The 24,314-nt window shown below is 36.3% G+C and overlaps 2 protein-coding genes across 3 annotated transcripts; both read right to left on the bottom strand.

Moving 5' to 3' along the window:
* LOC117989779 (uncharacterized) lies at positions 1 to 14,877 on the bottom strand. Its single transcript, XM_034977190.2, has 18 exons — positions 13,481 to 14,877; positions 12,816 to 13,057; positions 11,887 to 12,019; positions 11,044 to 11,174; positions 10,228 to 10,472; positions 9,538 to 9,654; positions 8,202 to 8,331; positions 7,620 to 7,678; positions 6,767 to 6,857; positions 6,410 to 6,482; positions 5,919 to 6,066; positions 5,173 to 5,340; positions 4,394 to 4,479; positions 2,826 to 2,979; positions 2,587 to 2,704; positions 1,992 to 2,108; positions 822 to 919; positions 1 to 148 (listed from the first exon to the last, which is right to left on the bottom strand). The coding sequence occupies exons 1-18, from the start codon at positions 13,694 to 13,696 to the stop codon at positions 15 to 17; spliced, it is 2,460 nt and encodes an 819-aa protein (XP_034833081.1). The 5' UTR covers positions 13,697 to 14,877; the 3' UTR covers positions 1 to 14.
* Positions 14,878 to 15,007: 130 nt separating this feature from the next.
* LOC117989387 (transmembrane protein 185B) lies at positions 15,008 to 24,004 on the bottom strand. 2 transcript variants are annotated; one of them, XM_034976741.2, is made up of 7 exons: positions 23,821 to 24,004; positions 23,564 to 23,740; positions 22,949 to 23,156; positions 21,448 to 21,583; positions 20,181 to 20,311; positions 19,344 to 19,467; positions 15,008 to 18,665 (listed from the first exon to the last, which is right to left on the bottom strand). In XM_034976741.2, exons 1-7 carry the CDS (start codon positions 23,868 to 23,870, stop codon positions 18,412 to 18,414), a joined length of 1,080 nt encoding a protein of 359 aa, XP_034832632.1. In that variant the 5' UTR covers positions 23,871 to 24,004; the 3' UTR covers positions 15,008 to 18,411. The 2 variants fall into 2 exon arrangements, with proteins under 2 accessions (XP_034832632.1, XP_034832633.1); XM_034976742.2 differs by having other exon boundaries at positions 21,454 to 21,583.
* Positions 24,005 to 24,314: the final 310 nt, after the last annotated feature.

The raw sequence follows: 24,314 nt of genomic DNA, 5'->3' as shown, positions 1-24,314 counted from the left end.
AATGAAATATAGATTTATTGCGACAGAAGTAAGCAACAAAGTGTGAAGGCGGCGGGGCCCTTCAGCTTGCGGGCGCGCAGCGTGAGCCACTGCTTCTGGTTGGGCACGTACATCTCCGCAGGCATCATTTGCTCGGGGGTGCCGCTTTCTATAAACAGATACATCTTTATATATAAAAATGAATCGCTAAATGTGTTGCTGATTGCAAATCTCGAGAACAGCTGAACCGATTTCGCTAATTATTTTTTGTAATATTCCTGGAAGTACGAGCATGGTTCTTACGAAGAGAAAAATTGTCTGAAAAAGAATCGACTTGAGGCGGTACGAAGTTCGCCAGGGCAGCTAGTAATCTATATTTATAAAAGCGAAACACCACTCACTCGCTGAGTAATCACGAAATCTCAGGAACTATAAAGCTTGAAATTTGGAAGGTAGGTTTTTCTAGGACTACTAACAACTGTTGTTATTGTACTAACTAATGTTATTTTATTTTTAATATCGAATTTTATCAACAATGGTACAGTTCACGACAGTTAGAGAATTGCTAACCAAACGTCGAGGCTTCGACTTCACTGGCAGGCGTCAAAATATGGTTAGTACATTTGACGCAGGTAGCCCTAAAGTAGCCCTATTTTTCTTTGATTTTACATTACCACAGCCTAATATTTTGACATAACATCGTCGATTCAGGATCACACCACGAGTTCCCTCACTCCAGTTCACTCTGACGTTGGTGAGATGTAAAATCTCATACTAAGCACACTCTACAACAGGTGGTAGTGCGAGTCGCAACAAAGTAGGCACCAAAACAAGCATCTTACCATCTTTCCGAATCTTAGCGGACTGCATTGTGGACTCTTGCATAGATATAAGGTCACCGGGCGCGTGCAGCAACAGCCTTCCGACGCCTTCGCATCGTCTACGAAACATTTCATTTGTTTATTCATCATCATCATCATCTTGATCAACCCATCGCCGGCTCACTCAGAGCACGGTCAGAGCAGTGTCGTGGTAGGTATTGACGATAAATAAAGCGGAGCTAATCTCGAGCACAGTGTTGTGATTTTCTAATACCTACTATTTATAAGTAGATAGGTACCATAATATTTCCATAAGGTCAAAATTGTAGTTAGGTACATCATGATCAACCCATCGCCGGCCCACTACAGAGCACGGGTCTCCTCTCAGAGTGAGAAGGGTTTTGGCCATAGTCTACCACGCTGGCCATGTGCGGATTGGTAGACTTCACAAACCTTTGAGAACATTATGGAGAACTCTCAGGCATGCAGGTTTCCTCACGATGTTTTCCTTCACCGTTAAAGCAAGTGATATTTAATTAAAACGCACATAACTCCGAAAAGTTAGAGGTGCGTGCCCGGGATCAAACCCCCGACCTCCGATTTGTTTATTACAAACTTTTAAATGGCGGCCCAAAACGGTATGATATAAACTTGGCGCCCAATATCCATACTTCCATATTTATTTTAAAATTCGAAAATGTTTTTTCGGGCTTTTCACAGCCCACTCCTTTAACCTATTTTGATGAAATTTGGTACAGAGATAGCTTGCATCTTGGGGACGGATATAGCCTACTTTTTATTCCGGAATATCAGAGTTACCACGAGATTTTTAAAAGCCCATCGTTTATCCGATTTTGACGAAATTTGATACAGACATCTCAGGGACGAGCTACTTTTTATTTCCTTGGAATTTTAAAACACCTAAATATACGCGGAAGAGTTCGGGAGCAATTAGCTAGTTTTTTATACGTTTACGGTTTAGGGTTTAGGGGCCCTTCTCATAAAAATAATACGCGTCAAGCACGTAAATGCTTGAATCAAGTATCAAGCAGACATTGTAAACAGTCAAAATCAAGCAAATATTTACGTGCTTGACGTCAAGCCGCTTGACCGTGTCGGAAGCTCTTTAGTATGGATCAGAACAATACAAACATAAAAATAACAAAACACAGGAAAATAATACAAGATTACCTCAACACTTCGTTCTGCAATATGTGTTTCTTGGATGAAGCCGCTAGAGGTTTACAGCTGTTCAACCAAACTCGGACTTCATTGAAATCTGCTAATAACTGCACCGCGGCATCTTTTCTGTAGGAAAAATACAACTGTTTATGTAGCCAAGAATCAGGTCTATTTTATACCTAATTATTGGTTGTATTTGTCTATTTTATACCTAACTAGATGATGCCCGCGACTTGGTCTGCGTGAATTTAAGTTTTTAAAAATCCCGTGGGAACTCTTTGATTTTCCGGGACAAAAAGTAGCTTATGTCCTTCCCTGGGATGCAAGCAATATCTGTACTGTCGGATCGGTGTGGGGTACCTACGTACCAGCCCCTACAGTAGCAAGTCAAAATCGATTGAATAGATGGGCCGTGAAAGGCTAGCAGACAGACAGACAGACACACTTTCGCATTGATAATATTAGTATGGATTATTGGTATGTATCTGAAAAATTTGGGCACTGGCTGCAAATACGCAATATGCAATTTTCTTGTATACTTATAATCAATATCACTCACGATAGTTTAAACGCTAAAACAGTAATATTTTGCTCGTTAACTTACGTAAATTTAACTTTCGCCACGTAAATATGATGCAGCCACGACTCGCACATTATCCTTAGCACCATGTTCAGTGTTGTGATGTCGTTAGTCGCTCTTATCACAGGCAATAACATTTTATCTAAAATACAGAAATTAACAAAATGTTAAATAAAGTACAAGAATAATTTAAGTGCCAAGACAGACACACTTTTGAATTTATAATATTCAGTATGGATTAGTTTGTATAGATGAGTATTTACCTAGGAACTCGTGTACATATAAGGAGTGCGTGGCGTCGGGCGGCTGCGCCACGCGCCGCCACTCGGCGTTGCTCGGGAAGATCATCGTGAGCTGCGCCAGGCTGATGGTCGCGCACACCGACGACAGCACTGTCGTTATCTCGTCTGCCGCCTCCTATCGCGCCAAACAATACATCATCATCATCAACCGATAGACGTGCACTGCTTTACATAGGTCTCTTGTACAATTCCACACGCCACGGTCTTGCACCACCTGGATCCAGCGGCTCCCTGCGACTCGTTTGATGTCGCCTGACCACCTAGTCACTAACTATCATGGTCTTCATAAGAAAGTTCAGAGTCGCTCAGCGGGCGATGGAGAGAGCTATGCTTGGAGTTTCTCTACATGATCAAATCAAAAATAATACTGTAGCGTCGGTCATTTTGCTACTGTGTTACTTATAATGTGGGGCTTTCATACTACCGTCTTATATCTAGAAAGTGGTTAACTACAAAGGTTGTTTTAGGGTTATCGCCAGAAAACGTAAGAATTAAAAAAAAATAGGATTCTAGAAGATAACACGTAGGACCAAGGTTTTAAGTTTTTTTAGGGTTCCGTACCTCAAAAGGAAAAACGGAACCCTTATAGGATCACTTTGTTGTCCGTCTGTCTGTCTGTCAAGAAACCTACAGGGTACTTCCCGTTGACCTAGAATCATGAAATTTGGCAGGAAGGTGGGTCTTATAACTGGTATTAGGGGAATTTGTGGTTACATCACACAAAAAAAATTAATTTGTGGTCATAAACTAATAATTAGTGTTTTTACTTTCCAAGTAAGATAACTATATCAAGTGGGGTATCATATGAAAGGTCTTCACCTGTGCATTCTAAAACTGGTTTTCATTTATTTTTTTGCATCATAGTTTTTGAGTTATCATGCAAAATGTCGAAAAAATACGACTGAATTACGGAACCCTCGTAGTGCGAGCCTGACTCGCACTTGGCCGGTTTTTTAAATCTTACGTAATCATTGTTTTTTTGAAACATCAGTTTTTCAAAATCCACACGTCTTGGTGATACCTAGCTAAAAAACTACTTTTTGCAGTTAACCGGTTTTTAGACATAGGACTGCAGTATGCACACGAAGCACATTGAAACAAATATATTCGCCTACGTGGAAACTGAACGGTAAACGCTAACCTATCCGCCAACTTGTCCAGTGAAAGTGATATCTTTCAAGTTGTGACCTACCTCTAGGTACAATTTAAACTAGCTAATGGTACTGATTCTGAGCACAACCTAATTTTAGAGTATTCGCATCCTCTTCTTACTAATGTAATATGAAAGGACAGACGCAGTTTGACAGTTTTAAATTTAATTTTAAGATGGTAAAACTCGTGATTTTAGCGCAGGGCGCGAGCCTACTGTTTAAATTTGTAGCGTGCACTAAAATTTAGAGTCTTTAAATGTAAAGTTCATGCTCTGTCCCTTTTTAGCATTGTTAAAAGGAAAAGGATGCAGATACTCTAAATTTAGTTTAGAGAAAGACAACGGAATCGGTGCCACTGTCTTATTACTCGCTAGATACCTTTAGTTTCTGCATGTTGACTTTCACTTCTGATACCAACTTTTCTCTCATTTTAGCGCAAACGTTTTCGTGCACACCAACTTTACCTGTAAAAAATAACATTCATAAATATTTTATACTAGCTCATGCCCGCGACTTCATTCGCGTGGATTTACGTTTTTGAAAACACCGTGGAAACTCTTCAATTTTCCGGGATAAAAAGTCCAGGTCTTTGACTATACCCATGTAAAAAAACATGCCAATTTTTTGCTCCATTGCGCGTGATTAAAGAAAACCTACCTATTTTTTTCAAAAACATTTTTTTTATTCTTAACCAAATGAGGTAGGTTAGGTAAGGAATCAATTCCCCTCATTAGAATTGAATTGTCAAATGCATATACCACTGGTTTGGAATGCCTTGTCTACCGAGAACTAGCCAGAAACTCGGCGGTTGCTCTTTTCAAAGATTTGATACACAATATTATGCCCTGTATAAAAGCAATTGCAGTCCCGCGCATTGCTGGAGTTGGTACGCTATATAGAAATTACTATTTCTTTCATTCTGAGGAGACCCTGCATAATCCACCGGCGATGAATTGATTATAATAGAATAGAATAGCATAGAATAATATTTATTCGAGTTATCATATACATGGTGTAGGCAATATCGTCATGTACAGCAGTGCAACACCTCGAACAGCTAGGCCACTCAGCTTGTGTTGAGACCTCAGGCCCCTCAGACACAAACCTCTATGGCGAATATGATGATGATAGTGATTGCTGACTGGTATGGAGCTTACCAGATTCAAGAGTAGCAGTGTGATCAGCGAAACGCAAGTTGACGAGTTGTTCCAGGCACACTTGCATGTCGCTGTGAGCCACACGGAAAAAATTGTCCATGTCCCAAAGATTAGCTAGGCGACGCGTCTCCGCCAGGCACCACAGACGATATGTATGGATTGAATGATCTACGGAAATATTTCACACAACTATGACAAGTCCCTCTTCAGCTTCACCTTATTGTAGTAGCTTTTAGGGTTCCGTACCTCAAAAGAAAAAAGGAACCCTTATAGGATCACTGCGCTGTCTGTCTATCTGTCTGTCTGTCAAGACCCATCAAGGGAATCAAAACCTTTAAGTAATGGTACTTCCCTAGAATCATGAAATATGGCAGGTTCATGTACACAAGTAAATGGAAAAATCCGAAAACCGTGAATTTGTGGTTACATCACAAAAAAATTTAGATTAGAACTATTACAAAGCTGTTAAGCTACTCATTCCCATGCTTTCTTATCATTTAAATAATCCTTTACATTGTAATAGGATTTTTCAATAAGTTTATCTTTTATGAAAACTAAACTACTTGTGCTAAGACCTTAGCTACTTGCCAAATTTCATGATTCTAGGTCAACGGGAAGTACCCTTGTAAATTTTCCTGGCAGACAGACAACAAAGTGATCCTATAAGGGTTCCTTTTTCCTTTTGAGGTACGGAATCCTTAAAATCGGCCCTTAATTATATTGTTCATGAATATTTTCTAATTTACCTAATCGATGTAAAATTGGTATTTGTTCCACGATGGGCAAATCCTCCAACGGTGCCCCTAAGATGTAGTCCCACGTCACTTCGCAGTGGTTGTTCAGCGTGACCAGCTCTTGTAGCATCACTGCGAAGTTGGCTCCAGACTCTGTAGCCTACAACATTGAATACTAATCTCTAAAAATCTTTCAAGGACTGATTTTTCAACCTCCAAATAACTTTTATCTAAGGGGGAGCTTTTGACAGTTTTAATAGTAAAAATAAACCTATACTCAAAGTTCTGACCATTTTTTTAAACTATTTATTTCATGTAGCTCTACTTTTCAACTATTTTTTTAATGAAAATTACTTTTCAACTATTTATTTCTTGTAAATCAACTTTTCAAATATTTATTCATGTAGATCTACTTTTCAACTATTTATTTCATGTAAATCTACTTTTTAAGCGCTTATGAAACTTCAAGAATTATATTACAAGTTTTAATTTTAGTATCTTACCTCAGTAACGTTGACTGAAAGGTTTGAGTAATCTTTCAATGGCGTTGGCGTCAGATTTGTGGTTAATGTTGCCCTGTAGAAAATAATGAAATATTAATTACTCCTTTGTGGGAGACCCACTAACTGACTGACTCCATCCATTACGCACGGTCGACTAGTCATCCGGCAACTCAGCCGACGGCAGCGACAGAGACAATGCTCTACAAATCCGCTTTCTCTTTCTAAAGGTCGATGTACATTACTTCCTGCCGCGTACTGTACACTAGTTTTACTACGTAGTACTGTAGGTACTTAAGAAACTACCTAGTAAAACTTCGATAAGAATTTAAATAATAAAAATATTTGAAAGTTACCAACCCAAAATGCTTGTCCCACGACGTTGATGTGACGTGACATCCTAAAGCGTCGGCTAATATTCTCAGCGATGATAATACTAAGTCTGGAGTATCTGTAAGTGAAAACAAACCCAAATTTAAAGGCTAAAATAAAATCAACCTGAACCCCAATATCAGGTGATTTAACTATTCAGTTAAACGGCCAAAACTAATATTATAATCAATCTGGGTTGATTTTAATGTAACCCATAAATCTAACAGTGTACTTTTCAAACCAAGTCGGATAGATAATGGGTTAAAAAGTCTTTGGGAAGGCCAGCACAAAGTAGGTAACGTATTTCATTTTGACCTCAGCCAAACGATTCTTATTCTGTAAAAAAACACTACTGTGTTTGCCCGTGATCGGATTCGCTATGCACGCAATCGCGTGCATACGGATATGCGTCTCCTATTACAAACACGCACACACTAAGTTTAACTCCGTGGAGGTCCTGTGATGGTTCACACGTTGGCGCTAGGAGGCTCCCCTGGGCATTATAAGTAAATAAGTCCATAAGTTTTAAATAAGTATATAAATAGGCTAGCTACATGCATAATGCTATAACTGAGTAGGTTCCTGAGTGGAGCGGTGCGGGAGGGGTGTGATGACGTGACGCGAGTGCTCAGTGATTCGTCAACTTGTGACATCTATCACGCCTACCGCACAGCTCCACTATATCGCAGGAACCGCTATACCTTTAGTTAAGTTAAGCTAGTAGTAAGTACTAAGTACTAACATACAGAATATGGGTTGTATGCTTGAAATAAAAAAAAGCTATTTATGTTATTTACGCTTGCCTTAAGACTTTTTGCTAACTTAATAAAATTCTACTCACTGTTATCGTTGAAAGTGGAAAACAACCACTCGCGAAGATTTTGACTCGTGTTGGGTGACCTACAATAGAATTTATAATATGAACTAAATCTAATAAGGCCCACTTGCACAAGGACACTAAACTGATTTAGTTATTTTTAATACTGTCACTTTTTGCCAGCCGCATTAAGCTCTTGCCAAAAATTTACAGCATTACAAGAAACTTCTACAACCGCAACGTATGCCACCGCAATTTCCCTCCCACTACCTGGGCCTGGGTGTCTGGTGCACTTCGACCGTCCGTTGTGTCAGATCCTTTTTTCCACGCACATGTAAACTGTGGAATCAACTCCCTTCGGCGATGTTCCCATTGGATTACAACATGGGGTTATCCAAGGGGCGGACCAACAAATTCCTGAAATGCCGGCAACACACTGGCGGTTCCTCTGGTACTGCAAATGTTCATGTGAGGCGGTAATCACTTATCATCAGGTGACCCGCCGGCTCGTTTGCTCGCTATGTTTATTTAAAAAAAAACTGAATCAGTTTAACAGTCTAAGTAAGCCTTATGTGTTGTATAAACTAATTTAAAATAAAATCCCACCTTGTAGCTAATGGAAAAGAAGACCACCAAAGCACGATATGTTCAAGGCAGCTGCCGACGTCACCCCATAGTAAATTTTGATAGTATTCTGTCACTTTTTGCGCAGCTTTCTTGCTTGCTTGTACTCTACCTGCAAGAATTGTTTTCATAATTAAAAAGTGCTAATTAGTTCCGCCCTTTTCATAACGTTCCCTGCAGTCCAGCCTACAGATTTGTTAAATCATGTCTAACAAGGCACCAAGCTCATTTTACATTTATTTTTAAACCATTTTCTACAAACAATTTTATTTTAATATCATTCAATGAAGCAGCAATGTAGAACCAGTCAACGTCAAATGAGCTCGGTGGCTATCGTTCAGTAGTATACACAAAATCAGGGAATCCCCCCGCAGGAGGCCTACCGCTGTAGTTTGACAGCTACAGGGTGACAATCGCAATCACCTCTGATTGGCCGACACTCTTTCGCTATTGGCTTAAATGCATTCCGGCAGAAAAACACTATTTTGGTGCACTAGGGCTCCATTACGGTAAAATGACAAACAATAATCACAAAAAGAGATTGGAACGGAACGTAACCGTCAAGCTGACATGTCATAAAATCAGCTGCATAATCAATATATTTTTGAAAATTTATTGTACGTCCGTAAAAACATAAATAAGTTAAAGAAAAAAAGTGACTGTCATAATGTAAATACTAGAAATAAAAATAAACTTGTAATTCCCACCTCCAGGCTAAGTAAAGTTAGCAATTCATTTATTGGAAAATCTATAAGTTTTTATAATAAGCTTCCAGAAGACATATTGGAGATGTCTCTCAACAAGTTCAAAGTTTTCATAAAACGTAAACTAATTGAAAAATCCTATTACAATGTAAAGGATTATTTAAGTGATAAGCAAGCTTGGGAATGAGTTGCTTAACGGATTGTGATAGTTCTAATAAGTTTCAATAATTTTGTAAAGTGGTGATAATAAAAAGAATACCCGGCTGAGTTTGTTGTGGGCTCTTCTCAGACCTGGGCGCGTTTGGAACCCTCGTAGCTTTAGTTTTAAGTTTGCGTAATAATTATCACCACTATATCTTAGAAATCCAACATCTGACCATCAAAAAAAAGTTATTAATTACCTATTTTGAATAAATCATTTGACTTTGACTTTGACTTTGATTGTAGTAATGATCAATGCAGATAAAATTTAACTATCTAGATATAATATTATGTAGTTTTTGTACAGTTACTACAATTAACACTGGTGTGGGTATCGTGAGCACCATAACTATTAAACTTTTGGGAATATTCGAATAAGTATAATCCAACTATTTAAGATAACAATAATTTACCTGACTTCAGTTTCTTAACACCTTTTGGTCCCAATAATAAAGGAGATATATTTGCCACAGTATCTAGTAGAATCTCTATGTACATTTCTTCACTCTGTAGAATAGTATTGACATTTTCTGTGAAATACCAGACGACATAAATATTTTTAAACCAGTTTTAATTAGGAATAACTTTAGTTAATGAGGAAGCGTCTCCATAAAGTAACGCAGCGATATAAAAACATGAACAAAAACATTTTATATGGTATTAGGGTTACGGAAACCTAAAACCAACAAAAAGGAACCCTTATAAGATCACTTCGTTATCTGTCTGTCAAGACCCGTCAAAGGAATCAAAACCTATAAGGTACTTCACGTTAACTTAAAATCTTGTACCCCCTACCTATGTACATACAATTATGGTAGGGGTACTGAAACAGGTTCCAGGTTAGCCCGCTTCCATCTTAGACTGCATCATCACTTACCACCAGGTGAGATTGCAGTCAAGGGCTAACTTGTATTTTAATAACAAAAACTTAGCAATGCCATATCATAAGTAAAAGGAAAATCCGAAAACCGTGAAAACTTATAGTTACATCACAAAAAGTGTTCTTCAAATTGTTCTTAAAGTCTCTGTACGATGTTACGGAACCCTTGGTGAGCGAATCCGACTCGCACTTGACCGTTTTTTTTAATAATTTTTCTTCTTACCGTCGGTATTGAAAACGTCCAGGACACATTCATTGGTCAACAGAGAAGTATAAGGCACTTCTGAATCAGAAATCTGCGGGTTCAGTACTTCAGCAAGTTTCTTGTGCCCGTTCTTGGTCTCAATTAGACTTTGTGCTTGCTTCATTTTGGCTTTCTTGTTATCTATGAATGCTTGTCGACGCTTGTTCATGTTGATATTTCGGGATGTGGACGACGTCGGGGGGGTTATGTGTTTGGTCAAAGTGCTGAAATAGATTATCAGTACCCTTACTATTAATGCGAAAGTGTGTTTGTGTGTTGGTTTGTCCTTTAATCACGTCGCAACGGTGCAACGGATTGACGTGATTTTTTGCATGGGTATAGATAAAGACCTAGAGAGTGACATACTTTTTATGCCGGAAAATCAAAATTTTTCGGGATCTTTAAAAACCTAATACCACACGGACAAGCTATTAAAAAATAAATAAGTAACTTGTCTATTTCAGACTATGTTTCACATAAAAGTATGTGTAAAATGTCACAAGTCTCATCATGAACAAATATCAGAAATTCAACAGTATAAAGTTTCGATGAGAATTAAAACAAGTAAGAAATTATGAAGCTATGATAAAACTTCGTTGGCGTGGATTCAAAATTCAAATTTTTTTAAATGCCCTTCTCTAGGAAACTTTGAAATCGTTTGAGTAGTTAGTGTAAAGTAACAAACAAAAAGCTGCACTTTTGGGGTAACCAAACACAACACTCCATATATGGTTAGTATGCGTTAATTAGATGAATGGATAAATGCAAAAAAATGGATAAAAAAGCATGGCTTACTGGTATATTTCCAGACTATCAACCGAACCGGAGCTGGAGTCGACGTCATCACGGTGTTCGGGCTTATACATCATCACTAAGCAATTGATCAGTCGATGGCAGTTGATCTCCGTGCGGCTCTTGGCAAGTACCTACTTGAGGACAAAAATAATAAGCCCGATTGCCATCTCGACCTCTCGCGTACTATACGCGAGAGGTCGAGATGGCAATCGGGGTGGGGACGCCCCCCACACCCCCCACGCTAACCCGGTGCGGGATAGTGCAGGTGACGTGAGGGGCGTTCCCCCTGCCTGGTCCGAACGTGGTTGATTTCCTTCGGCCGAAGCCGAAGTTTTAAATAATCTTGAGAAATTTAGTTCGAAATTGGCTAAAAGTAAATAAAACAATGTTATTTAAAAAATATTATGCAGACTGTTGTCTTTTTGAACTCGTCATACTTATCACCTTTATTTCTAATAATACGTCTATTAACGTATATTTTACTTAAAAGCAGTTTTACAATCACAATCAGTTAATTTCGGCGCTACTTGGAAACTGTCGGCTTCGGCCGCCAAGACTCTGCCCCATTTTGGCCGAAGCCGTAGGTTTGGCCAAAGGTGGTTTTTTGGTTAAAACCGAAGTCGAAGATTCAGTCAGACACTAATGATTTTAAATAATATGGTTGGGGGTATCCGGTGTCTGCAAGAGAAAGAAGTGAAAACTGCTTGAATTTGCATTATTAGGATATCCAGTCTGACACAGTTTAGCTTTACCTGGCCGAATGAGACCCAACCTGCTCCAAGCCAACCCAGACTAATATAATAATAAAAGTAATAAAAATACACTTTGAAAAATCAACTTTACCTGTACCAGTTTAGTAAGTGTAAGGGATTTCGATTCGCTAATAGTGTTCGGATAGGTGTTACTGCAGATATTGAATTTTGCTCTGAACGTCTTGTTGCTTAGCCCGATCAAATTGTTATAAATTCCCACTAAGCTGAAAAAAAATCCAAAATATGTTAATTGCTATTGAAGCGAAACTTCTTAATCTTTGGAATGAAACGTGCTTCATTGGTTGTGTAGCGCATAATGTTGCTCAACAAAAGTGAGCGAGACAGAGTAACAAGAGATAAAAAATACTACAGGCCTGTTACAATTTCTAACTCTCTCATTTGCTCATATATGATTGATCGAGTAAGAGTATCAGATTCTATATAGATATAATCCGTAAAAGTTCAAATACTAAAACCTGACTACTTCACTAACTGCCGATAGATAGCGCTAGTAGTATTGATAAACCAGCGATATGGGTATCTACAGGATTTGTAATAAGTGCTTCAAAAGCGGTCCGTAAAATAAAAGCTATTTCAAATTAGACTTTAGGCTTATTGCTGTGTTGTTTTATTTTAGTAAAAATATTTTTGTTCTCATTATAAAAAACCTGGCCACTTGAACGATGTCATTTTGTTCGTCATCATCTACACCTACTATTCCATATCAATGTGATAAACGCCGAAATTTCGCCAGTTCAACTCGCACTTGTCCTGTTTTATAATAACTAGCTTATGCTCGCGACTCGTCCGCGTGGACTACACAAACTTTAAACCCCTATTTCACCCCCTTAGGGGTTGAATTTTCAAAAATCCTTTCTTAGCGGATGCCTACGTCATAATAGCTATCTGCATGCCAAATTTCAGCCCGATCGGTCCAGTAGTTTGAGCTGTGCGTTGATGGTTCAGACAGTCAGTCACCTTTTCCTTTTATATATATTTAGATTACTAAAAATATCTTACCTTAAGCAAGACTCGATCAGTTTCCTCGAATCTTCTCTATGGAGACACGCTGACAGTATAGTAATTATCAGATTGTATAGAGACTGCAGCATTATGAATCTTCTGCTACACAACATGTCGAAGGTGTGGTCGTGTTTGCTAACTACTAGTTCGTTTTCCTTTTTCAGTCTAGCTAATTTGGGGTTTAATTTGTAAAATGATTTAACTACTTTTGATAAATACTCTATAATTTGATCTAAAACCTGGAAAACCAAATATTATTAAAATTAATAAAATGAAAAAATATTCTCGTATGTGGAGGACGCTTGAAAGGTTCATATTTTCTTATAGGCATTTCCAGAATCTACTCATTGGAGAGCTTCTATTTGGTAAGATCTAACTTTAGATAGCATTTTTTTTTCTTTTTCTTGACGTGTTTTTGTCATATCAACCATATTGGATTCTTAATGACGTCGTAATAAAGCCTGAGGCGTACAGTACGCTATGACGAAGCCAATGGTACTTTATTTATCAAACCCTTCTGCAATTTAGCAATAAATCCATATTATGAGTTACCCGAAATACATTAAAAAAACGTACAAACATACACTCCCGTAGTCGAATAAAACTAGTAAGACCAATAATCACAAGTAAATTGGTTGAACTAAAAATAAGAAAAAAATTACCTGTATGCTGACCAGTTCCATAATATAGCTTCTATTTGATAAAGAATGAGTATAATTTTTGCCAACACAATCCTTCCATTTATTATTTGCCTCTAATAAAACTTTAGTTACTGCATAACAAACAATATCCATTTCCCTGCAATGCCTATAAAGTTCCTCTTCATCCGCAGTTTCTTCGCTTATCCATTTTTTACTTGTAATTTTAGCCGAAGACATGACGAAAAAAAAAACGTTTTGCTTTTCAGGCGAAAATAAAAAGTGTTTTAATTTTTTAAATAAACAAAAACGTTTTTGTTAGTTACGCTAACTGTTCGGCTTCATCGTGAAGACTGAGCTATGGTCGTATTTCGTAAAAAAAGATCGATTGTCAGCGACGTCGGTGCCAGGTTCAGTTCAGCTTACGAAGTTCGCGTCTAAGCTCTTGTAGGACAAGTTACAATTGCTATCGTTAAAGTTTTTATGGGTGTACAAGGCGTGTACACAACCTCGACCTTGAATGTAATTTGGATAATGAACTACAAAATTAATGGTCCCTTCATTGGTTCAAAGGAATATTACCTTTTAATAGAAACTAGAGATTGATTTTTATAAGCCTTTTGAAAGTCAAATACAAAAACTTTCTTAATCTAATTACCTACTTAGCATTTGGAATAACATACCGGCAGAAAACATTGTACCTCCACTATTAGAAAGAGATTTTAGCATCGTAGAGCGTTGCCTCTGTCACTCATAAGTATGTGACGTTTTGTCGGTCTCAACGACAGAGACAACGCTCTACAAAACCGCTATCTCTTTCTAAAGGCCGATGTACAATTTCCTGCCCGGTACTGTACATAGATATTTTTTTAAACTTGTTTCAAGGTATGCAGGATATATTGTTAGCGATCTTCAGTGTATTCAAATATTTATTAGATTCTTTTAAATATTGTGTATAAGTTATAACTTATTAAGTATATGATTCATAAATAATTTGAATATTAAAATAGTTATCCTACATATGTGCTTTATAATAAACAGATATATTATATAGGTATGTACGTATTTCTTTTGTATAAATTTAAATTTACTGGCGCACTAAATAGGCTTGGAGTCGCATTATGGAAAAGAGACAAGGTAAAATAGAGCTCTGTCCAAAGTTTTACAGATAATAACGAGTAGGTAGTGTATTCAAGGTAGACCCGAGGTGAATAGCGCAAAATTACGTAAGCAAGCAACTTAATTTCCCTAATAACCTAATGCTATATTAAACCTAATGTTATAATAAATAAATTTGAAATTCACGATAACATATGAAAAAAATTTTTTTTTAAATGAAATAAGTATCAACAAACTAATAGTACGTTAATAGTTTTAGTTGTAATGAAGACAATTTACTGAAAAATGTTAGTGATATATCTTTCAGTTGAGTTGAGCTTTACTACAAAATATGATACTTGTTATTATTCTATTAAAAAACATTACAATTAATATATATTGTTAGTATGCCGTTGGCGTTTTTCATAAGCTAAGAATTAAATAAAAACTTCATTGCAGTGAACAAGTATTTGTATATTCACGAACAATAAATAAATGATACCTACCTTTTTAACAAAAATAATATAATTTGCTAATCGTTCGTACAGTATTGCGGCGAAGCAACATTAGGAAGAATATATCACAGTAAACAATTTTTTGATATATACACTGTACCGATATGGGTACAGTAGCAAGAAATGTTGTACATCGAGATATCAAATGAGATTTCGGCTTTGTAGAGCGTTGTCTCTGTCACTTATACCTATGTGACATACAAAACCGCTATCTCTTTCTAAAGGTCGATGTACAATATTTTCTGCCGCGTACTGTACCTGTACCTACTGTACACTTTATTCACATCTACTGTTTTGTATAACAATAATTATATTGCAATTTTTAATAGCTACTTAACATATTATTAAAAAGTAAGCTCACAAAGTACAGTCAAGGTCTACTTAAAATCTACTATTTACTCATTTTTTAATTGATTATTTTTGCACAATGATATAATTAAATTTTGTGTAATAAAATTCATGCTTTTGACTGTACTTATGTATAGCATTAATAGTGTGGTGCTTAGCCAATGTAAAACTATGTATTGAAGAAGACAGAAGTATCATAATTTAGAAAATACAATCACATATGTTTTCTGGTGTTTAACGTAACATTTAAAAAATTAGATTAAAAAAGGTCATTTTAATCAATTAGGGCTATTTTACTATGGAAACAGTTTTTTTTTGTATGTAATGTCCCAATTTTTGCTATATCTTTTCGCGTTAGAAATAATATACATAAAAACAACGATTTCAATCAATTCGTAGGTCAATCGTCCGAAACATTGTTTCGTGGTTTTACTACAAGAGCTATTTAATTGGAGGCTCCAGTTTCAGGTCCATTTTTGTCTAAAAGCAACCTTTTTAAACATTTCACGTTTTTCAATGCAAAAAGTCGGTACAACCATTTTTGTAAATACAGTATTGTAACTTGTAAGTTGTAACACAGGCAGTGCCGTTGTTGTACTTTAAATTAGGGATTTGTGACTAATTAACTTTTTGTATAGGAGTCTCCATAAATCATGAACTATGTTTACAACAACTATGAAACGTCAAGACGAGTTCTACAATTGTTGAAACTGTACCTACCTAATTGATGATTTTTTTGCAATTAAACCATTTTTTGTTTAGCAAAAGAAAAGAACCATCAAGATAACTTTAGCATGACGCTGTAATAAAGCATTCGTGTTCTTTTGGAGTTGTATTCGTCTACTTGCATGAAATATTAGCGTTCTGTGAGCATGTGAGTTATGGATTACAGTTTGTCACGACATCCTAAATGGGTTGTTATCGTAAATATCGATTTGAGTGAGCCTTTACACTGTCGCTGATATGTTTACGCTTGACTGTGACCATTCATCGGTGAGCTGTAATACAGTTTCAGGCCAAGGACTTCAAATTTTCGGTATTTAATCACATATATTATTAGAATATTTTTTTTCATTTGAATGCTGCAATATCAATAGCCGAGAGGAGTTTAAATAGTATAGAACCATTGTAATTCGTATACGTAACGTACGTATGCAATACAATAAGTCAAAATAGCTTCCTAGACCATTATTTAAACGTATGGTACCTATACCTTCAGGTATCCCAAACTAAATAGACAGAGGAAAATAACATCTACAAAATCGTAAAACAAAAATAGCTACTACCTTACATTATTTACAGAAATCCGCAACTTTAAATAACTATTCTTCATATTATACATACATAGAGGTATTATAGAAAAATATTCGATCCCTATTTTTTCCTGCAATTTCATTTGTTCGCAACACAATTTGAGCGTAAAATGTAAACAAAATTTTAGTTCATTGCATTTGTTTCTTTTAATTTTAATGAACCTAGTATTTTTGGTCCATTGGTCTAAAGCAACAGTCGGCGACATGAAACTAAAATATAGTGACATCAGCGAAAGCCAGCCTACAGTGATTTATATGCAAAACCATTTTCATGTGATATTGATAATTAGGAACGTACAGAGTAATTTACAAATGGATGATGGTACCTAATCGATATTTAATCTAATGTCAAAAATCTCAAATCCCTTGCTTGATATATGAAATCAATAGTCTTGTTAAATTGTATGACCGTTTGCCATCTAAGTTTGACGAATAAAGGTTTGTTCAGCAATCGTAAGAAATTTTTATTTTTATTAATAAATCTCATATAAACTTATGATTTATAAAATGTTAAAGTAAATATTTTGTTTTTTAATTTTGGATACATATCTTCGATATTTTCATTTCGTCATCATGTGGTATTTGCCTGCTAAAAGGTTGCCGACCGCGCTGGTCTAAAACATTTAGGCTAACCATTTACATTTAACTTTTATAGGTCTTCATACAAACATCAAAAGATCTGCGAAGCATTTTCACATTAGCCAGCACTTGCCGAATGGGCCAGATGGTGAGCCTGTCAAATTAATTAATTCTCGACAAGAAGCGTCCAATAAGTTTAGACGTCACAAATGTGTTCGGTACGCCTGAAACATTGTCAAATAAACCAAACAAAATTTTTATACAAACAAAGATTTTGGACAAGATTAAAATACTCCCTAATATCCTGTAATATCTATATCACCAATACAAAAAAATTGCTTAGTACTAAACAATCTTGTGATGTAACGAATACCGATACTCAATATACATATGCTTTAGCGATAAGGCCGCCTTTGCATGCTACATCTATTAGAATAAGATCCTGTATTGTGTTTTTTCAATGTTTACTTTGTGTTGTGTGCAATAAAGTGTCAATAAATAAAATAAAATAAATACATACATATATTCGTTGAACAAAATAAAGGTAAGCATATCATATTATTTAATGATCACAATAAATGCCTAGTAGTAATATGCAAGATTAATTTATTCGTGTAATAATGTCGAAGTTTTCCTTCAATAAGACGCGTGATGTGCAAAAACTAATGAGCTGGCCTGAGATTCTGACAGCTAATACTTGTTGATTGTTTTTATAGTGTTTATTCTCTAAATAGACGAAAAACGACGAATGAAACTGCGTGACTGATGTGATCGCGGAGTAAAAAGAATTTTCGGAACTGCTCGAGCACTAGTCAAAGAAAACTCACTCGAAATATCCTAAGCAAACATAATTTCTTGGATTCCGATCAGAAGCTTCTCTAATAATCCGTATTTTTACATACCTATACGAATGCGAGCCGTGCACAAGCACTTTAACAGTATTCGTTTGTGAAACGCAAAATATTCGTTACATCACTGAGTAACAAACTTAACAAATTGTATTGCTCCATTACATAAAGAAGCTCGATATTTACAATGGACAAACATCTAACAAGTGAACACACGTTGCAGCACTTTTCACGCGTTTCAGGCGGGAAGATCATCAATCGGGCATGTCTATACTGGTCACAGGCACAACTGGCTTCAACGCTTCGTTTTTCTTCTGGTTTTTATGTTTTTTCTCTTTGACTTTTTTGTGAGTCTCATCTCTATACGGCTCTTGGTTCGGCGGGTCGGCCGGTGCAGCGTTGGTGCCGCGATTCACATTATTGTTGTACGCAATGTTTGCGTACTCTTGTAGAAGTGGGAACACGGACAGAAGGAACTGGCAAAAGTCTTTCCGTATTCCGAACCACCCTAAAATCCGGAATCGTATTTTCATAACGTAAACACGGAATGAATTATAAAACTTAGTAAATTGCGGCAGGGCATGTAAACTAGACAAGGTTCAGACCAGACCTATAGTCGAATTTTTAACTTAACAAAGCAAATATAAAGAAACTAAAAAAAGTTTTTTTTTAATAAAAAGGAGTAATAAAAACAGTGAAATACGATCAATGCCAAAGAAATTGTTGCAAATGTTAAAATTTGGTTTTTTCGTTAGTCCACAAAGCTGATTAAAATTATAATTGATTTGAGATAAAGCTACTACACGAAAATATCTGTTAAATAATAGACTAGAGTCTACTGGATGAGGATGTGGCATGCGTGATAAAAGGATACATTAACTTCAGCATAAAAATCTAACATAAAGCTTAACAAAACAAGATAACTTTAGTACTTTAGTCCGCGACAGGTTGATATGGGAATCGGGGTTTGAGACGCAGCATGCCCCGCACACCCGCACGTCACCCGTACTTGCCCACACCGGGTTAGCGCGGGGGCTGTGCGAGTGGGCGGGGTGTTCCCTCCCCAATTTCCATTTCTACCTGTCGCGTACTAAACTACTACTGGAGTTACGAAATATCTAGCCCATGGTCTTCACATTTGAAACTGATAGTACCTAATAGCCAATGAAATGTATGAGTCACTCACATTTGTTGCCGCCCTTGGAGCTAAAGGACATGATAATGAGCGTGGCATACGTCACGAATAGAGGGCTCACCACCACGATGTAGGTGAGCGACAAGCCATCGTCCAACTTATTCGTCAAGAGAACCTGGGGGATAAAACTATTATTATTATACTAAACTAGTGACTTCATTCACTTGGATTTAGGTTTTAAAATATCCTGTGCCAACTCTTTAATTGTCCGAAATAAAAAGTAGCCTGTGTCACTCTCCAGATCTATAACAGCTATGTGCGCGAAATGACATGGTAGTAATTGATGATTGATAAAGCAACGCGTTTCATCCATCTATTTAATTACATGCTGAAATTGAAGTGTCTAATAATAATTGAATAAAACAAGCATGGCCTGCCCACTGCCACTTCAATTTGCTGATGGTTTGGTGCAATGATCTTGATTCTCCTGCGGATCTCTTCATTGCGAATCCTATCTTTCAAAAAACTCCTAACAGCCCTCTGCATAGCTCGCTGAGCAACTTTAAATTGGTGGCTCAAGACCTTTGTCAATTTGTCCACGGTCCACTGTGAATTTGTTCATACAAAAGTATGCTTTCTTTAACTGTACTCTGACATGGTGTAAGGTGCATCATACTTATACCGTCGTTGTCGTTTGGTTCCGGTTATTATCACTAAGATTTCATAATGATAACTCGAGTCGAGTTATATGCAGGACTTATCTGCTCAGTTATAAATTACAATGCGAATTTATTGAGTAACATTGATTTTATATAAGGAAAGTATAAGATTGAGTCATATAAATCTTACAACCTAGATTGCGATTAGACATTACATACAAATACATACCTGAAAGACTAATATGGGTATGACCGTGAAAGTGTAAGCTAGGGCCGAGTTGAAACTTGTTCGCCGTTGCTGTATATTGACCTCCGGCGTTCGCAACAAAATACCCGCGAATATTATACTGTACAACACCCCTAAAATCATTCAATAAAAATCAGAAATACAAAAATACAGATATTCTACACTACTAAAATTCAAAGAAACAAAAACTCATACATTCAAGATACAAGTAAGAACCAAAACTTATTTTTGTAACAATAAAAATCCGCAATCGTTATTTTAAGAAAAAAAATGTTACTATTAATATGCCTATAATATTTTAAAAATACTTTTACTTCAATGTCACTTGAAAGCATAAAGCATGATGATTGATAAAATCTAAGATTGTTTTTAGTTTTAAAATAAAGTTAGGCAGTTGTCCCTCCGCCCCGCGCCGACGAGGAAGCTCGCTCAAGAAACGTAGAATTATTGATGTATGATGCCATGTCAATAAAAGAGATAAGTATGTTAAGACTGCATACTGGCACACTGCAGACGACAACTCTCTCTCCACTACTTTGTCGCATTGACGAGAGTTATCAACGAAAAGCTCGCTTAGCGACGCTCACTTGGCGGTCAAAACACTCGCGCAGCTTGCGCTGGGACAGCGACGCTCAGTTGGCGGTCAAAACACTCGCGCAGTTTGCACAGGGATTAATGATAAATTATTATTATTATTAACTAGATAATGCCCACGACTTCGTCCGCGTGGATTTAGGGTTTTAAAAATCCCGTGGGAGCTCTTTTCCGGGATAAAAAGTAGTCATGCTATGCTATGTCCTTCCCTAGGTTGCAAGCTACCTCTGTACCAAATTTCGTCAAAATCTGTTGAACAGTTGAGCCGTGAAAAGCTAGCAGACAGACAGACAGACACACTTTCGTATTTATAATATTAGTAAGGATGTATGACGGATGATTACTCACCCGTCGCATTCGCTGACTTGATCGTAACCCAGCGACAAAACTATCCCAACTACACACTCGCTTCTCGTTGCTGGCCAACTTGTTTCTAGTTTTTAGCTCAACTATAATTTCTCGCTAATCGTCGGCGGTTGGACAACTGCCTTATGTTAAAAGCCGGGTCTCCTGTGACTATATTTATAAAGACACAGGAGATGCAATGTTTTGCTAACATGTATTGCTGAACATGTTTTTTTGATTTTTAGTGCAGGAGGCCTGGCTTAATATGTGTAAACATACACAATAATAATGATAATAAAAGAATACATACACTCACCTACAAGGCTGAGGCACATGAGTATCCACAGAGGGACAAACACAACCTCCCACGACCAGTTTATAAACTCATCCATTTTTAGCGCCAAAAATATGAACTGCAGAATATTTACTGCACAGAATAATTCCAACTGAAAATGGTTTAAAACTTACATTATTATAATATACTAGCTAAGCGTCGATCGAGAAGGGTTTTGGGCCATAGTCTACCATGCTGGCCAAATATGGATTGCCATACTTGTACTTGACTTGTGATTTGTATACATGTTTTTATATATTACTAGCTGCCCTGGCGAACTTCGTTCCGCCTAACAGTCGATTCAAATTTTTAAAATTTTTCTCTCTGTAAGAACTATCCTCGTACTTCATGGAATATTATAAAAAAAGAATTAGCAAAATCAGTTCAGCTGTTCTCGAGATTTGCGATGACCAACACATTTAGTGATTCATATTTATATTATAGATTTAACTGTACATTGAATGTGCAACATCCACATAAGGTTAAGATAGTTTCAGGATGTGAAGATGCAAAATGAATACCTAATGTATTTTCCTGTCAAATAAAGAGTACTAAACACAGCACAACTATACAAATATTACATTCTCTTTTCCACAACATTAACATTATCAGAATTGGGTATTTGACTCCAATTTTTTTATTACTTTATTATAAACTAGAATAAAAATAATGACGTAAACTGAAGAAAACTAATTAAATCGATCAAATAACAAAAAAGTTATAAGCATTTAAATATTTCTGATTAGACAGAGATAGCGATACAGCAGTTTGACGTCACACCTACTAATGCCATAGCTTCGTGCGGTTTCATACAAATTTTCGTTTTGCGAGAAAGGGATAGAAGACCCTTCTACTCCAAAATTAAAATGCCTGTAACTTTGTAAATCTTTGTTGGATTTTAATATTTTTTTCAGTGTACGTCATTATTTTAATCCTAGTCTAAATATATAAAAAGAAAAGGTGACCGACTGGCTGACTGACTGATTGACATCACACAGCTCAAACTACTGGTCGGATCGGGCTGAAATTTGGCATGCAGAGAGCTATTATGACGTAGACATCCGCTAAAAAAGGATTTTTGAAATTTCAACTTCTAAGGGGGTGAAATAGGGGTTTGAAATTTGTGTAGTCCATGCGGACGAAGTGTCTAGCATAAGCTAGTTTATAATAAAGTAATAATATTTATCAAATTCAAAAGTAGGCAAATACCCAATTATTGCCGACTGATCTGATGATATCGATCACAGACAGACTTTTATTTATCTGGAGTTATAAATCTAAATATATAAAATGAAAAGCTGACTGACTGACTGATCTATCAACGCACAGCTCAAACTACTTGACGGTCTGTCTCAAATTTGGCATGCAGATATCTATTATGACATAGACATCCGCTAAGAAAGGATTTTTGAAAATTCTATCCGGAAATTTGTGTAGTCCACGCGGACGTCGTGGGCGTAAGCTAGTACATACTTACCTCATAACTTCTGTCATGTTTCACACACCATATACAGATTGCAATGGAGACTATGCTTATAAAGATAAGTGGTATGAAGACTAGTATCCAAACATGGCGGGCAGTCGTCAGCTGGTCACACACTAGCAGTTCAAACATTAGCAAGATTAAATGTATGGCAAGACTTATTAACATCGCCTTGTAGTGGATGTAGGCTTCACCTTCTAACCTGCAAAAATTACATTTGTGGAAAATACATTGAGAAAAAAATTACTACAATCATCGAAAACATATCATACCTACTCGGTTAAATACATATACCCAGAGGTATGGAATACTGGGTGCGCGAGTCTGACTCGTACTTGGCCAGTTTTTTGCAGTGTGTTGTCCTTACATAATAAATAATAATTAATCATTGTAACAAAATTTTACAATTGATAAAAATTGTATTTATCCGTTTAGTTCTTTCCTTTTAGCATCTTTCTTTCTTTTTTACGAAAGACACAAAAATGAAAGTGAAATGATATCTATATCCATGATCTGACCTAGATGAAGACATGCTCAATATTTTTATTACATTAGTTTGATTTAACACTAGAATGGAATTTTAAGTCCAAATAACTAATATGTACTAACCTGAAGTGAGGATACTGCCACCAAACATAAGTACCAACAGTAGCACCAAGTACAACTAGGAATTTCCAAATCCATATTGGCGTAAATACGGCCCAGTACGACCATGTTATGGTATTATCAAACTTTAAAGCCAACAAAGCTGTGAATACCAGCAAACATGTGTGAACTACGAATTTGCTGTCGAAATAAAACAAGATTATTAGTAAAAACATAATATTTTTCGATTAAATAGTAAGAATGTTTGCGTCTCCTCCTACCTAGGATTAAAATCCTGGAACAGTGTCTGTAAATTCATTTCCATACACATTCACTTGTATATTATTTGAATTATATGCTTTCATTTCACGATCGCTTCGGTGTCGAAAGTTGCTTTGCTTTTAAGCTTTATAATTCTTAGGAAATGAGGAAGGTGTTTTTGAAATATTATGTCAATCTCAATTTGTCGATGTCAATCACGTCAATATTATTGACAATCAAAGACAAGAGATGTCAAACCATAAACCATCGATCAGAAAAAAAGTGAAAACAAGTGATGTCAAATCCTTTACCGAATAAGATGTAGAAGTAAGATTTTACTTCTACTTCTTGAACTTTTAACAATATTTTAGTTATTTTAATTTAAATTTAATTTAATTTCTTTATGTCTTTATTTCTATTTTATTATAATGTATAATGTATAACTTGCTGGATTTATATCTGAAAATAAAGATTTATTATTATTATTATTTACTTTATGGTCAAACCATGGTCA

The sequence above is a fragment of the Maniola hyperantus genome, chromosome 16 (genome assembly GCF_902806685.2).
Source record: "Maniola hyperantus chromosome 16, iAphHyp1.2, whole genome shotgun sequence".
NCBI lineage: Eukaryota > Metazoa > Arthropoda > Insecta > Lepidoptera > Nymphalidae > Maniola > Maniola hyperantus.
This window is presented reverse-complemented; position numbering and strand designations above follow the sequence as displayed.

Excerpts from the sequence above, each read along its gene's own strand:
- LOC117989779 (XM_034977190.2), bottom strand. The coding sequence starts at position 13,696 with ATGTCTTCGGCTAAAATTACAAGTAAAAAATGGATAAGCGAAGAAACT. Across the intron at positions 11,175-11,886 it reads CACTTACTAAACTGGTACAG|GTACTTGCCAAGAGCCGCAC; the intron begins GTAAAGTTGATT and ends GTCCTCAAGTAG. Across the intron at positions 2,705-2,825 it reads ATATGTACACGAGTTCCTAG|ATAAAATGTTATTGCCTGTG; the intron begins GTAAATACTCAT and ends TCTGTATTTTAG.
- LOC117989387 (XM_034976741.2), bottom strand. The coding sequence starts at position 23,870 with ATGTGTATGGAAATGAATTTACAGACACTGTTCCAGGATTTTAATCCT. Across the intron at positions 23,741-23,820 it reads TTCCAGGATTTTAATCCTAG|CAAATTCGTAGTTCACACAT; the intron begins GTAGGAGGAGAC and ends TTATTTCGACAG. Across the intron at positions 20,312-21,447 it reads CCTCAGCCTTGTAGGTGAGT|GGGTGTTGTACAGTATAATA; the intron begins GTATGTATTCTT and ends GAATGATTTTAG.